General features: G+C 46.9%; 2 protein-coding genes across 6 annotated transcripts in view; both read right to left on the reverse strand.

The window, feature by feature from the left end:
- Positions 1 to 112: 112 nt before the first annotated feature.
- On the reverse strand, positions 113 to 4,170 carry asb14b (ankyrin repeat and SOCS box containing 14b). 5 transcript variants are annotated; one of them, XM_030354418.1, is made up of 10 exons: positions 3,778 to 4,170; positions 3,027 to 3,156; positions 2,873 to 2,925; positions 2,626 to 2,757; positions 2,379 to 2,537; positions 2,032 to 2,277; positions 1,633 to 1,807; positions 995 to 1,532; positions 730 to 883; positions 113 to 609 (listed from the first exon to the last, which is right to left on the reverse strand). In XM_030354418.1, exons 2-10 carry the CDS (start codon positions 3,146 to 3,148, stop codon positions 434 to 436), a joined length of 1,755 nt encoding a protein of 584 aa, XP_030210278.1. In that variant the 5' UTR covers positions 3,149 to 3,156; positions 3,778 to 4,170; the 3' UTR covers positions 113 to 433. The 5 variants fall into 5 exon arrangements, with proteins under 5 accessions (XP_030210278.1, XP_030210286.1, XP_030210260.1 ...); XM_030354426.1 differs by having other exon boundaries at positions 730 to 847; positions 3,027 to 3,187; XM_030354400.1 differs by having other exon boundaries at positions 3,027 to 3,187.
- An 85-nt stretch (positions 4,171 to 4,255) lies between these two features.
- Positions 4,256 to 14,722, reverse strand: part of dnah12 (dynein, axonemal, heavy chain 12) — a 30,691-nt gene continuing 20,224 nt past the window's right edge. The window contains exons 45-74 of the mRNA XM_030354448.1: positions 14,485 to 14,646; positions 14,195 to 14,389; positions 13,892 to 14,025; positions 13,637 to 13,799; positions 13,473 to 13,553; positions 13,216 to 13,392; positions 12,981 to 13,112; positions 12,748 to 12,837; positions 12,515 to 12,655; positions 12,121 to 12,362; positions 11,866 to 12,013; positions 11,636 to 11,781; positions 10,940 to 11,154; positions 10,659 to 10,851; positions 10,205 to 10,397; positions 9,908 to 10,080; positions 9,530 to 9,670; positions 9,275 to 9,433; positions 8,849 to 9,144; positions 8,030 to 8,283; positions 7,477 to 7,617; positions 7,056 to 7,193; positions 6,418 to 6,651; positions 6,136 to 6,324; positions 5,694 to 5,797; positions 5,395 to 5,599; positions 5,087 to 5,224; positions 4,889 to 4,980; positions 4,741 to 4,808; positions 4,256 to 4,605 (exon numbers count right to left, since the gene is read on the reverse strand). Of these exons, the coding sequence (XP_030210308.1) occupies positions 4,412 to 4,605; positions 4,741 to 4,808; positions 4,889 to 4,980; positions 5,087 to 5,224; positions 5,395 to 5,599; positions 5,694 to 5,797; positions 6,136 to 6,324; positions 6,418 to 6,651; positions 7,056 to 7,193; positions 7,477 to 7,617; positions 8,030 to 8,283; positions 8,849 to 9,144; positions 9,275 to 9,433; positions 9,530 to 9,670; positions 9,908 to 10,080; positions 10,205 to 10,397; positions 10,659 to 10,851; positions 10,940 to 11,154; positions 11,636 to 11,781; positions 11,866 to 12,013; positions 12,121 to 12,362; positions 12,515 to 12,655; positions 12,748 to 12,837; positions 12,981 to 13,112; positions 13,216 to 13,392; positions 13,473 to 13,553; positions 13,637 to 13,799; positions 13,892 to 14,025; positions 14,195 to 14,389; positions 14,485 to 14,646 (4,938 nt within the window). The 3' untranslated portion in view covers positions 4,256 to 4,411. The remainder of the gene's footprint in view (positions 4,606 to 4,740; positions 4,809 to 4,888; positions 4,981 to 5,086; positions 5,225 to 5,394; positions 5,600 to 5,693; positions 5,798 to 6,135; positions 6,325 to 6,417; positions 6,652 to 7,055; positions 7,194 to 7,476; positions 7,618 to 8,029; positions 8,284 to 8,848; positions 9,145 to 9,274; positions 9,434 to 9,529; positions 9,671 to 9,907; positions 10,081 to 10,204; positions 10,398 to 10,658; positions 10,852 to 10,939; positions 11,155 to 11,635; positions 11,782 to 11,865; positions 12,014 to 12,120; positions 12,363 to 12,514; positions 12,656 to 12,747; positions 12,838 to 12,980; positions 13,113 to 13,215; positions 13,393 to 13,472; positions 13,554 to 13,636; positions 13,800 to 13,891; positions 14,026 to 14,194; positions 14,390 to 14,484; positions 14,647 to 14,722) is intronic.

Consider the following 14,722-nt stretch of genomic DNA (forward strand, 5'->3'; position numbering starts at 1 on the left):
ATATTAGGGGTCAACATCCTTCAAAGCTGTATGTGCTTGGTCTATTTCAGTTTGTCTTACAATCATGTATTCGTGTGTTTACACAACCAATAGAGGCAATAAGTAGGCTATGTCATTATCAAATGGTTACATTTATTAAAACATACCACGTACCACATCCTACTGTGTATCCCCTCCCCCCACCATGCAATCAATTATAATTATTACGATAAGGAATAAGGTAAACATAGATATGCATCTGGGGAAAGTAAATCATAATCTAACCTTACATTTTTTTATTCAAGTGGTGTATGCCTTTTCATAAAATTATAGAAAAATATCTACATAAAAACAAAAGAAAGTATGTCATAATTAGACTGACTATCATTAACAGACAGCATTATTCACCAGTGGTCATATCATCCCATCACAGGATTTTGTGTTGCTCCAATTCCTAGGGACCAACCATACTGCCCCTGCCATAGACATCATACTCTTTATAGAGAAGATAATCCCTCAGCCTGGGAGGGAGAGGAAGATAGCTGATGAAGACGGGGGATCTCAGTCGCAGTTGGCTCAGATATCCTCTTATCCTCAGTCGACAAAGGTGTTTCAGGCCTCTTGGGTTTCCTGCAATGCATTTTCAGATTAAAGTTCAAACAGTCTTTTTAATAACCCTTTTAATGAAGCAGGTTCATGGGAATGACCCGAAAAAAGGATCTTAAAATGGAAGATAAAGGTTTCCCTCACTCTGCATGTGACAGATCTCTTCCCATTGTTTCTGCTCCTGCAATGTGTCCCTGAGCTTTGTGCAGAACGACACATGGTCCGTGTACTCCAGCATCATACGCACCACCTGGCCCGCGAGCTGCTTGAGCCAGTGAACCGTTATAACCTCACAGAACTGGACCCGAAACAACAACAAACAGGACACAGACAAAGAGACACACACAGGGCTGAGGAACAAAGCACTAAAGCGGTCTGCAAATAAACGTAGTCTCGGCTTTCATCTCACCATCATGTCTTTGACGACCGAAGAGGAAGTCCACGGCGTGTAGTCATGGGAACCGCCGCCGTAGGGACAGTCGAAGCAGCGCTTCACGTCGTAGCCGTGGTTCAGGATCATCCGCAGCATCACCTCGTCCTTCAGCGCGTACTGCACCGCCGAGGGGAAGTGGGTGCTGTTGACGCGGGAGTAGTAGTTGACGTTGGCCCCGGCCTTCAGCAGGGCGTTGATCATCTCGTAGTTGCCCTGCCTCAGGGCCACCTGCAGGCAGCTGACGGGGTCCTGGTTCACCATGGCACCGGCCTCCAGCAGCTGCCGCGCGCACTGCAAGTCGTTGTTGGCCACGGCGAAGTACAGGGCGGAGCGCCGCTCGTCGTCATAGTTACGGCGCACCCGCTGGTGCAGCATGGTGTTGGGGTCGTGGCCCGCGCGGAGCAGCGCCTCGATGCACAGGGCGTGGCCCCCCGCCGCCGCAGAGTGGAGGGGACTCATACCGCTCTCCTTCACCGCCTCCATTTTGGTCACCGGGATGAGGTGCTCCAGTGCACTGAGACCCAGAGAGAGGGCATTTTGTGTGGGACAGCGTTATGACTCGTACATCATACGTGTGTATGGGGAAAACTAGACGGTAATGGTTCATTTCTCACAGTATGTGTCCATGGTAGGCTGTCCGATGGATGGGCAGGTGTCCGCTGTCCAGGGCTATGTTGGCGTCTGCTCCGTGGTCCAGGAGTGTGGAGACTATGTCGGGGTTCCCAGAGGCTGCGGCATCGAACAGGACGGTGCCGAATTCCGACTCAGATCCGTAGTTCACATGGGCTCCTTTAAACGCAGACACACACACACACACACACTCACACACACACACGCACACACGCACGCACGCACACACGCACACACACACACACACACACACACACACACACACACACACACACCGACACACAAACAGTGATACACACATGAAAACTCATGTTGTGCATAATTTGTTGGAGGACTGTATTATGTGTTTAAGTGAAAACGAATTTGACATTACACATGACTACCTTTCTGGAGAAGGATCTCCACTACATTCAGGTGTCCGTTCTGCACGGCCAAAGCCAGTGGAGTTTTCCTCTTGATGTCAAATGCATTGGGGTTAGCACCAGACTCCAGGAGCAAATGCACAAAGTTCTCAAGCCCCAAGAAGGCCGACTCGTGCAGCGCCGTCCGTTCCAGGGGTCCCGTTTGGTCCACGTTAGCGTTGTAGCGTAGCAGCAGTGTGGCCAAGTCGTACTGATCATTTAGAATAGCTGATAATAAGACCCAATAAGGATCAGAAATCAGTGCATAAACCTGCTGCTTTTCAGCCCTTGTATAGACTTAACTGTGCATAGAAACATACAAACCTCACCTGCCACTAAAGGAGAGTCCTGTTCATCGTTCTGGAGGTCTGGGTCGCACCCATTCTGGATCAGAAAGGTAGCGTTGCCCCGAAGGCCGTACACCACTGCCAGGAACAGTGGTGTCTCACCTTTAAGTGTCCGACACTGGCAAGCTCCCTGAGAGGATCCTGCCAGCAAAGCGCCAAACAATGAATCAATCTGTCCTGTAAGTGAATCCAGCTGAATGGAATACATCAGGGCCATGATAGCCCGTACCTGAGAAGATAACCTCCAGTATTTCTCGACTTCCCTGCACTGCAGCCTCATGCAGAGGGATCCACCCTCGCTCGTCCACTTTCGACAGAGCTTTGGGCTGTATTGTCAGTCTCTTCAGTGCCTCCTCATCGCCTATGGACAGACGTATGAGGGTGGCATTGATTTCAGAAGGGTAATACGATAGTAACGACTGGAAATTAATCAATGACATTTGAGTCATTCATGGGTGTGTCAAGTTTGAGATTACCTTCCTTAATTGCTCTGAAGAGTTCCTCCGGATCTTCACTGACTTTCAGATCACTGGAGGGACACACACATCAGAAAGAACATATTGAGTAGATGAACAAGGCTATGCACAATGTAGAATATAAGGTATTTGTGTGGACGATTTGGAGGTTTACCCGGGACTCAAGCCCTTGAGTTTTCTATATTGAATCAGACTCTGTTCGATAATGTACTGCGTCGCCTCGTCTTCATCCAAGTCCGAGTCGTAGTTGTCGTCATGTTCTTTTTCTCTGTTCATCTATAATCCTTCAGAACGTCTTCCGATGTCAAATTTAGACTGACAGTAGAGATGGCAGTTAAACACTACCCTCGAGTCCGTGAGCTGTTTTATAACATTCCAGTAAGACACACATAGACAGAACATCTGAACACAGTGGAGGTCCTGCTGTAGTTGTTCCAATTATTGTTGTTTACTCGTTAAAATGATGTATACAATTTAAGAAAAATATACATTTGATCTTAATCTATTAGCACTCCAACTGTAGACAGTATTGTGAGACATTTTGCATTATTATTTTTTAAATATAGAATATTCTTATTGTTGTATGATATTCTGTAGCACTTGTTTAGCCATCTGAAGGCATGGCTGCCTCCCGCCATCTAGTAAACTACATTGCTGGTGTCATGTAACATTACTTTTGTATAATGCAAACCCAAGTTAACATCGAGAGAGTAATAACAAAAGACGTTAAAATGGCACAGAATGAGACAACATACTATTATATTTATGTCAATTGTCATGAAAATTCATCCATTTCCAAGATAAATATAAGTATTCGACAGCATGAAATTCGAACTACAATGCCCATATGTTGTTCAATGCATAATACATCGCTCAATTAATACATTTTAGATTGTTGTGTTTACCTTCAGTCCGCAGGCTCTGTGCTTTCGGTCTCTCTGACAACAGAAGAACCAATGGACTTCACAAGTCAGAAACATACCTATGTATAAATATATAACACCACAACTATAAATACCTCAGGACTGGGCCAGGGCAGCCAGACTCTGCATTTGACCTACTCAATACTGCAGCTACTATTGCAATGACATGCATGTTCATTTTTAACACAGGAAGGACACCCAATGGCCAAACATGGGATGTCGTGCTCAGAACCTGCATTTTGTAATTCAGTGTTGCCAATTCATGTTCATGAATGTGAATCCATTAAAATAATGTGGTTACTCCTCCTGTATAAATGGACAATACCACTTTTTAATGAATACTATTTTTAGAGTAATGTATAACATGTGGTCATGATTAAACATGCATAAATTTGTGTTTATATGTTGTTGGTTTTTTTTGCATTCAGAAAGCTTTATGAACACAAATGAATTCCAAAAATTAAAACCAAAATACGTTTATTGAATTTATGAATTCATGATTTAAATGATGATTCAATGATTTGATGACACGTAAATAAATGATATACAAATTGGTATATATATATATGTATTCAGTTTTAATTGCACATAATAAACCTGAGTGTATTCTCAGGTGTCAGTCATCCAGCTGACAGAGCATGGCTACGCCCCGTTTGATCCAGTGCTGCGGCTGCTTGCTCGTGGGCAGCGTCATGGTGATCACAAAGTTGGTTGAGTGTCCCGTGGTGGACAGCGTTCCCTTCCTTTCACTGGTCTTGTACAGGGGGCATACGTACAGCTTCTGGGAGGGTTGGACGCTGTTCCTCTCCGCTGGATGGGGCAGGAAGAAAGCAAGAAAGAAAGAGACGGGATTGATTGAGGACGGCAGCGCAAACTCGTGGTAACAGGATTTTTTTCTCTAATTCCGTGGAGAGCTAGCCCATTGGCCTCTAGCGCCATGCTTACTGGGTTTGATCCAGATGATGGGCATCGAGTCAAACAGGACTTTGGGCTTCTGCTCCGCGATCACCCCACTGATGGAGAGGAGACAAACTTTAAGATAATAAATTACTTTTTAGTTGAATACAACGGGCTGAGCGATCATGATTTGAACCTGTTCCTATCCCAGCGAGCACCGTCCAGGAACAGCCCATGGATATAAACGCCGTCCTCAGGAGCTTGCTCTGACACATCAAGTGTGAGAACCTGTAGGAAAAAAACTGATAATGTACATGGAAAACCAAACTACAAAACTACAAATGACAAAATGACATAGACGACACAATTGATATTCAGTATTAGTGTTCCGGACCTCAAACTCAAAGACCAGCATGTCAATGGGGATGCGATACTTCCTGGCGTAGTTCTGCATGGCCCCTGTCAGGAAGGCCTGGGTGAAGAAGAAGCCGGTCAGCCAGAACACGTGAGGCTTGCTGCTGTTGAACCAATCCTGAGGGAGGCAGGGGAGGAATGGTGATACGAATCAGAAAAGACTGATAAAGGCAACCTGTGATAAGTCATCTGGGATAAGGTCACATCAATCAGTAGAACAAACTTCATTAAACAAAAAACAATGAAAAGAATAAAGTCTTCTGAATGGGCTTCATCGGTCAGACTCACGTTCAGGAATTTGAGTCTGGTGAGGAAATCGGTGATGTAGCTGCCCAGGGGTTTGAGGCTTGGGTACGAGCGCATAGCCCACTTCTCTGGCACCTTGCCCACCAAAAGACTGCCAGCGACGGCCTCCAACTCTGCATCCATCACCACCAGACCCTTAATGGCTTTCAGCAGGTTTTGAATGCTCACGCGGATTGTTGTACACAGCCTAGCAGAGGGGAAACAGATGAACACAAAACACTAGATAAGATATTGCATGTAGATGCTGGATACCACACTATACTATAGGTTAGTGTACATACGTGTTGTACCGCTCCATCTCCTGGACCAGCACAGTGTTCATGCTCTCCTCATAGAGGACTGGGAATTTTAAAAGTGCTTCCTCAATGTCGAAATCGTCTGGGAGCTAATAGAAAGGAGCAGAAGTTAACAGAGGCAATGTTAGCAAAAAGAGGCTATGTTCAATTTAAAGATCAGGTAGCCAATAAATAGCCGCAGTAATAAATGACTGTTTTACTTGAATCGTTACCAGTCAATGAAAGGATTAACCTACTACAATACTAAAACATTCAACATACTAGTCATGTTATTTTGATTTTATCCTATGATCGACAGGATAAGGATTCAAGTAAAGTATATATAGTGCCACAAACAGTGGATGGATACTTCAGGTCCAACCTGATTAGAAATGGCCCGATGGATTCAGTGTTTGGATGAGCATTCGGCACAGTCTGGTACGTATACCTTGGTCAGGATGTCATTGGCTATTTCGTACAGGGCGCTGTCTCCCCCGGAGCTACTTCCTCCTTTAACCCCGCCTCCCAGGGTGAGCAGCAGCGAATCAAACAGCAGCTTGGTCTGCTGCAGATCCTTAGAGATGTCCACATTTTCATGCATCCCAAATATCTCAGGGCTCTGGATGAGTGGTAGTTTCTAGAAGACACAGACAAACTGCTAGAATAGGCGGAACCTAAAGCTAGTTGACTCAAATACTTTGACCAGCCTGAGTCTTACACATCCTATCACCTTAATAAACTCCAGATAGTCCTCATAGATGGACTTAGATGGGGCATAGTATTTGCCGCTGGGAGAGAAGGTGTAGCGGGGTTTCACAACGATGTCCTGGTTGTAGAAGTCGGCCAGGATGGTCATGAGGAGCCTTCTGTCCCAGTCGTCCGTCACGCGGCCGCCGTAGTTACACTCCCCGGTCAGGTAGGTGATGGCCTCGAACGGCACCTCCTCGTATCCCGTTACAAACAGCTGGGAGGGGGCAGGAGGAGAATGGGAAACTTGGGAACAACGACGGGAACATACTGGCTCATGGACTTGAAGTGTGTCGCTTTATGAAGCAAAGCTGGGAAAGTCAATTATTATGGGGAAATGATAGGTATTCAACTATTAATTGATTAATCTTATACTTTTGTTTGTTCTATTGTGCTTCAAAAATGCAGTCACAATACCACTTTAAGGGATCGAAATGAAAAAAGATATTTACATTGATGTAAAGTATATCAGAAAAACCTTAGACAGCATACACGCATGCATGAATGCATACATGCATACGCATACATACATGCATAAATACATACAAATGATGATACCATTGCTAATAATATGATGATAACTCTGCTTTAGTTAAATAACAGGCCTTATTTGCTAAATACCTGTAACTGTCTGATGCTTATCCGCAGGTCTGACTCATTGAAGCCGTAAGGGATATTCCATCCCAGAGGACCAAACTTCTTCCTCTCTTGTACAAGTGCGTGAAAGAAACACACGCCGTACAATAGCTTCTCCCAGATCTGCAGGAACATCCAACCCAAAATGAACAAGCAAGAATGAAACATTTTGCTTCTTCTATGCGTGTGTGTATGTGTGTGTGTGAGTATGTGTGTGTGTATGCATGTGGGGGATTGTGTGTGTGTGCGCGCGTGTGTGTGTGTGTGTGTGTGTGTGTGTGTGTGTGTGTGTGTGTGTGTGTGTGTGTGTGTGTGTGTGTGTGTGTGTGTGTGTGTGTGTGTGTGCATGTGGGGGATTGTGTGTGTGTGTGTGTGTATGTGTGTGTGTGTGTGTGTCTTTGCCCACCGGTTCCTTGTTGGGGCAGCTGTTGAAGAACTCAGAGTCAGATATGGGATCTGACTGGTAGGACTGCAGCAGGTTAAGTCGGAGTCCTGTTGGTGGTTCGTTTGTCATCTTTACGCCATTCTGGAGAATAGTCACTGGGAACTAATGCAGGAAGCAAAGAGGGGTCAATATGAATGCAATTAAATGGAAGGACTTATATAGAGCATTTGTGCTTCATTGACAATTTAACAACTAAAACGACTGTTAAATGAACACATTGATATATTGACAATATCATAATGGAGATTCAAGATCAAAAAAGGAATTGCTGGAGAACTGCAAGAGACCACAGAATATATTTTGCTCCTGCAACCGCAGAGTTTTTAATGGTGTAGGCATCAAAAAGCTGAGGACAGCCTCAACAAATCCTCCCACGATCTGAGATAAGCCTTACATAAGATAAGATGTACTTAAATAATCCCACACTGGAAATCCAAGTGACACAGCAGAGATAACAAGAGAAAAATACTATTCCTAGAGATAATTAAATAATAATAAGAAAAAAGACTCCCACCTTGGGTGAGGGGTAGCTGGTGAGCCACAGACGGAAGTTGGGGTGACAAGTGTCAGGAGTGAAGTCCTCGCATATCTTCTCTAAGGTGGACATCCAAGACACTGCCAGGTGACAGTTCTGCAGACACACCCAGGTACCTTCTTTCATGGATGCGAATATCATTTTGGCCGCGATGGGACCCTGTCCCTGACCGAGAGAGATGGACTGGAATTTGGCCCCACCCATGCTCTTGTCATTGGCAAACTTCAGCAGGCCTGGAGAGGAAGACGGATGTTCCCATATGGTTAGCAACCAGCCATGGGTAACATCTATGAAGGGTCTTCTACATTTTTCAAACAGTCTTAAAAATACGACGCAGTATTTTGCTCTTCAAATGACATTAGAACCCATTGACCTTTCCGTATAAGCACCAGACCACATAGACACTTAACAAGGGTTTGGTGTGTGATTGTATGTCTGGCTGTTTTTGTTTCCTCAGGACTCCAAGCCTCCAGCCTTTGAACACAAGTTAAGGGAGCCAGTAGCATTAACTAGTCAAATGTCAAACCATTAAGTGACCCAGGTATGTTATAATGATGTTAGAACTAACCCTTCTGTCGGGATCGGACTACACAAACGCAGTCCAACATGTAGGGTGCCTGTCTCCGGTCCAGCGTGACGGTCTAATGTGTAGCATGCCTCCAGACTTAGTCACCGCAAGATTCAATGACTTAATAATCACCAAACTTGATCCTGGCTTTATTACGAATTTAAACGTGGTATTAAATAGGTTCTAACATCAATTCAAAAGGGTTATCTGGGTGCTAGCGCGCCACCTACTGGCCATGGGGTCAGCTCCCGGAGAAAGCACAAACACCAGGGGCACGGTGCAGTTGGAGTCCAGGTAGCTTTTGCTAAGGTCAAAGGGCGGTGGCTCCACAAACATTTTCCCCAGTTTCTTGGTCACATAGTTGGAGACGGCCGGGATGATCTTATCAGGCCGGAGGCAGCGGAAGATGATCATCTTCTGGAGGGTGTTTAAGCTGTCCGCCCAGGGTCTGGGCAGACGGGCGTTGTAGGGCTCCTTGCTGTCGTAAATGGTCTTAAAGCTGTCCGAGTTGTCTAGGAACGCCTCTCTATGTGTACGGAGGGGAGGGACAGTGAGGTGGTAAATAAAGAGAGGGTGTTGCATTGAGTAAATGCTACCCAATAGTTTCCAGTGTATTGTGCAGATTGGGCAGGACTATATTTCACAGGAGGCCTTACTTGATTCCAGCCAGTCCTGGTTGCTCGCTGGCTCTGCAGATCTCATCCCAGCTCTTCTCCTGCAGCCAGGAGGGGTCCGGGTTGGGGGTTGCGTTTGTTAGGCCGACGCCTCCAGTCAGCAAGAACATCAAGTCTCCGTACTCTATCTCCTTCTTTGCTCTAAATGGACATTATAGTTTTGCAAATCAATATACTTTTGGCAAGCCTAGGGATAGCTCTAACATCAAGAGGCTTTTTCCGCTGCATAACACTTACAGGAGAAGGTTGGAGCAGAGCAGGAAGGAGAAAAGCAGTTTATCCTTCTCGAACAGTGAGCGGCACACGTTGCAGTACAGATTGTAAGTAAAGTGATCAATCAGGTATCTCAGCCGCTTCTCCAAGATCGAGGACTTGTTGCTAAGAGAGTAGAGGAAAACATAACAATTTATGAAACGGATATCTAGAATGGAAATTTGCAATGGATCTTCATTTTCTTTGTGGAAAGTACTTATTTTTGAGAATAGATGTGCTCTTAAACCCTTAGATTCCATCCTTGACCACCTTTATTAAACACCCTAGTCGGCTAATTTAACTTTTTGACCACCCAATTAACACATTGAACATATGGCATTCAAAGCCTTGTGAGCAACTCACCTGTCCTGTATGGAGCTGATGTAAAGGTTAACAAACCAGGAGAGAGAGTACTGGTACATGGGATCTATGTTAGCCAGGTCGGCGATGCTGAAGAACAGAATAGAGGAGTGTTTGGCAATGGCCCTGTAGCCCTCTCTGGACTCGGCGATCTTGATCTCAGTCTTCTCAGCTATCTGGGCGGTTTGAAAACCAAAAACGGAAAACAATTAGGATGCCTTAAGATTCAGACACAAATCCTTGATGACACATCAGGTGCCCTTTCTCCCTCTCTCTAGGTCGGAGCTACACTGGTCTGACCTGTTGTTTCTTGGAGATCTCGTTGGACATGAGCTTGGCCGAGTCCAAGACCTTGATGGCGCTCTCGTCCTCCAGGATGTTCCCTTCGGACGACTCCAGCGTCTCCAGGATCTGGTCCTCGATCTCCTTCAGTTGCTTCTTGTTAGTGGCCGACTGCAGGATCAGGGCGTTCCTCTCCTCCTCCAGCTCTGGCCTGGGGCAGAGGGAGGGGAGCCACCACTATATTCACTACTACACTACTATACTGTTCACTATTATCAGACATTCAGTCAAAGCAACTCGATTTGAATGAATGAGCTGGTAGGGGTTAGGCACCTCGCACAAGGATGCCTTGCTCAAAGGCGCAGCCAGATCCTTGCGGCGGGAGGCACAGGGATCGCTACACTATACACACTGCGTCATTTCCTAGAATCTTGGATGTTTGGATGACACTTTATGAACCTAAGGGTCCTACCTCTCCTTGGCCACCATGATCCCGAGCAGCTGGTCTTCCAGGCCTTCGGGGGTGATCATGAAGTTGAGCAGGGACACCTTGGTGGCCAGCTCTGGGAGGTAGTGGGGGTTCCTCAGCTTGGTGGTGATGTAGAAGCGGAAATCCTGGGAATACTCAATCACACTCTCTCCCAGTCTGATGCAATCCACCCCACCTGGACCAGAAGGAAACAGACTAGTACTCCCTCGAGGACAGTGAGGAAGGGTCGCCAATGCACGTCCCGACGTCGGACACGACTGTACCCTGTTTGAAGGTCTGCTTCAGCAGCAGGGGCTCCAGCGATGGGTCCAGCTCCTCCCTCACGTTCTCCAGCAGCAGCGGGGTTCCAAACTGGATGCAGTTCTCCAGCGTTCTCATGTAGTCCCCGTCCGTCAGCTTGATGACACTCAGGTTGTTGTCCTTCTCAGAGTTCTTCACCCACTTGTTGGCCTGCCCCTGGGGGTCAATCATGAGAGGCCTGCACACATAAGGGAGATTATATGATACCTTTAATTAATGAATGCCTTGCAGTCCATTGAAGCAGTGGCAGTAGATCAGTAGCTGTTATGGCAGGTTGCACAGCAACTGCAGGGTTAAGCAGGGTTAGAACTTCGGTTCACCTTACCACTAGCAGCTTCTGAGTGTGAGTGTGAATGTGAAAGTGTGCGTCTGTGTGTGTGTGTGTGTGTGTGTGTGTGTGTGTGTGTGTGTGTGTGTGTGTGTGTGTGTGTGTGTGTGTGTGTGTGTGTGTGTGTGTGTGTGTGTGTGTGTGTGTGTGTGTGTGTGTGTGTGCGCGCGTGTGTGTGAGAGAGGTGGAATAACATCCATAGAACGCTAAATGAATGGTATGCATGTATTTCTCTTTATATGACAAATCATCTGTACTTCAAAGTACCATTCTCATCAGATATTTCTGCTGTAGCCTGAGAGAGTTCAGTTCATCAGTTCAAGGGCCTCACCATCTACGGGAGTTGCTTACGATGACCCCATTGTCTATGGAGAAACTGTCGGTGGGCAGCCCTGCAATGTTCCACGCCCGGATCTTAATGGGATCCCCCAGGGTCTTGCTGAGAGAGAATTCATCTGAAGACGGAATCTTCTTCGACTGTAACATAATTCATTACATTCAACAGTCAAATCAAAACTTATTTCCAGGGTCCTTGAGAACCAGCATCGGCTCTCTCTTTACCTGGCATAGTTTGGTCCAGATCTTGGCGCAGTCCTGCCTGAAGCCGGAGGTGAAGGCCCCCAGGTAGGCGATGACTCCGGCAGATATCAACACGTCCCCGGTCAGGGTGTCATAGGTGTGCTGCAGCTCATCTGCGGCCTTGGACCATCTTGAGAACAACATCATATATTCACTAATCTATTCAGTAGACGCTTTCCAAAGTGACCTAGAGTTGGAGGATGGGGTGAGCTAGTCACGTGTAATAATCTCCTCCACCTGGTCTTCTCTCCTCCCAGGCCTCCGATGAGCTTCTCCGCCCTCTCCAGCTTGCGGGCGCACAGGTCCACCTGGAACTCCAGCTGGGCCTTCTCCTCCGTCTTCTCAACGAAGGTCTTCTGCAGGTTGGCCAGGCGGTCCTCCACCTCCTTCAGCTCCCCTCTCTTCTGGTCCAACAGGGCCATGGTGGTGGCCAGGGACTGCTGGGCCTCCTCCAGGTTGGCCTTCTTCGGACCCACCACCTACAGACCAGCGGGGGAGGTAGAAGGAGGAACACTTGACGAGATAGAGGGGATGGAAGAAAGACTGGGGTGCTAAAGGAAGTGTAAAGCACTTTGAGGTGCTACAGAATGGAGAGATTGGGGGGGGGTCTATGGAAAACAATGGGAGCTACCTTGGCCACACGGTCGTAAACCTCCATGGCCTTTATCCACTTGCAGAGGCCCTCGGCTGCAGAGGAGGCCTTGGCCACTATGGTGGGGTCAAAGTCCGGGTTGGTCATGTACTCGCTGCGTATCTTCTGCATCACAGCGACCTTAAGCAGAAAGTGAGTAAGGGATCAGTCAAATAGAATCAAAAAGAAAGAAACTATTTTTTAAAACATTTTATTTCGACATTGCAACTCACTGGGATATTGTCCTTGTCATATATTCTTAGGTCTCGTAAGAAGTTAATATCACCCAATAACTTCTTGCTTGGTCCCCAATAGTCCAAAATCTGAAAGGCAAAACATCAATGATCAGATTGGAAACTACCACTGCATATGTGTTCTTTTTCATACGACAACCCAGCACATCAAAGCAGGGCGGACCATGTTTATTTAGCTACAAGAAAAGGCTTTTGACTGGACAGAGTGAAACCTTTTGTCCAGTCCCAGCTGGGTCGGCGATCTTGTTCGGCTTAATATCCCTCATAACGCACACCGCTGACATGACCAGCTTCACCCCCGACGGCGGGTTCTTCATAGACTTGACAATCGTCACGTCGGACGGCTGGGGTAGAAGAGGTACGTTACTGAGGCAGTCTTTATTGGCAAGAAATTAACATTTAGAAATAGCGAGGTGTCAGAGTTAAGCTAAACAATTGAAGTCCCACTTTAAGTGTGTCCAAGGCGGCGAGAGCGGCCTCCAGGGCGGGTATGGCCTCGGCCAGGTCGCTCTCACACTCGTCCTTCAAGGCCTGCGCCGCGTTGGCCTTGATGGTAGCTGCCTCCTCGTCAACGCGTACAAGCTTACTTTTGGCTTCTACCTGCACTGACTCCACCTCGATCACCTGGTGGAAGACGCAGCAGAGGGTTCAGACCGGAGGTCAAGGTCGCCCTTAACGTTAGCGAGGAAGTGTAGGGTGTTTACCTTCATCATCTTGGTGTTGTCGATCTTCGCCTGCTCTAGCTTTGGCTGTAGCTCGATGAGTTCCATCTGCATCTCCCCCACCTGCAAAATTTCATAGAAAATCCCACTAAGCAATACAGAGAGACGCATTTGGGATTTTCTAAATCATTTGGAATGCGACCCACCTGAGACTCGGCAAAGGCCAGTTTATCCAGACCATTGGTGTACCTCTTCTTAGCCTTCATCACGGTGTCTCGTTTCTGGGTCAGAAGCTGGCGGAAGGCCGCGATGAGCTCAAGGTAGGAGGTGGGCGTCACGTAGTTGTGCCGTCCTAACTCCGACATGAATCTTCAGGGAAAGAATGTCAAACATGAAATTTTATTTATTATTTACCGATATTGTTATTGAAAGTAAGGCACATGAAGGAGAGAGTGACCTACTTATGGGAGAGTTGTATGGCGGACGTGTGGAAGGTTTTGCAGATGGGCATGACTTGATTGCGCTCATGCTCGCTCATCTCCAGGGTTTTCAAGAAGGTGTTGGCCACTCGTTCCAGGGCTTCCTCTGGCCACGGCTGACATACGCATAGAACGTTGTGAATCATCTCGAAGGCATTATTAAATTCCCAGCGATATGGCATGAGAACCACATAGTCGTGTAGATTTATGCTTACTAAATTAATAACATATTTATACTTGAAATATGGAATATCATTTTTTTTCATATTTTCTTTGCTTCTGTACCTGAAACCAGTCTATAGTGCAGCAGTTGATGAGCGATGGAAATTGCCGCAGGCGATTTCGAAAGGCGTTCCCGATGGGACTAAATGCCACAACAATGTGCAGGTTTTCCCTACAGCGGCCAACGAAGAAGGCAAAGAGAGCCAGAGGGCTGAACTCCAGGTCGTTGTCACCAGCCTGGGCAATGGGACGGACGGCCTGTGGAACGGGGAAGCAGAACCAGGCTGAGATCACATCAAGATCCTGCATCATGACCATGTACCACTCTGTAAGGCTGTAGCGAGCCCCAGTACCTCCATGATCTCCTGCTTCTCGTCCGCGGCAAACAGGTTGGGCACTTCCCCGGTGTTGAGCACGCTGTCCACGTCCTCGAGGAACGCTTCATCCTTGATCTGGGCGTCGGTCAGCAGGAACACAGTCTTCTCACCCTTCACTCCTGTGTTTTTAAGCAGAAGCTGTGGTGATGGAAAGAAAAACACAATAGTTAAAAAGGCAAAAGACAGCCGAGGTTGGGTGTCAGAACATTAACAA

The sequence above is a fragment of the Gadus morhua genome, chromosome 1 (genome assembly GCF_902167405.1).
Source record: "Gadus morhua chromosome 1, gadMor3.0, whole genome shotgun sequence".
NCBI classification, from domain to species: domain Eukaryota; kingdom Metazoa; phylum Chordata; class Actinopteri; order Gadiformes; family Gadidae; genus Gadus; species Gadus morhua.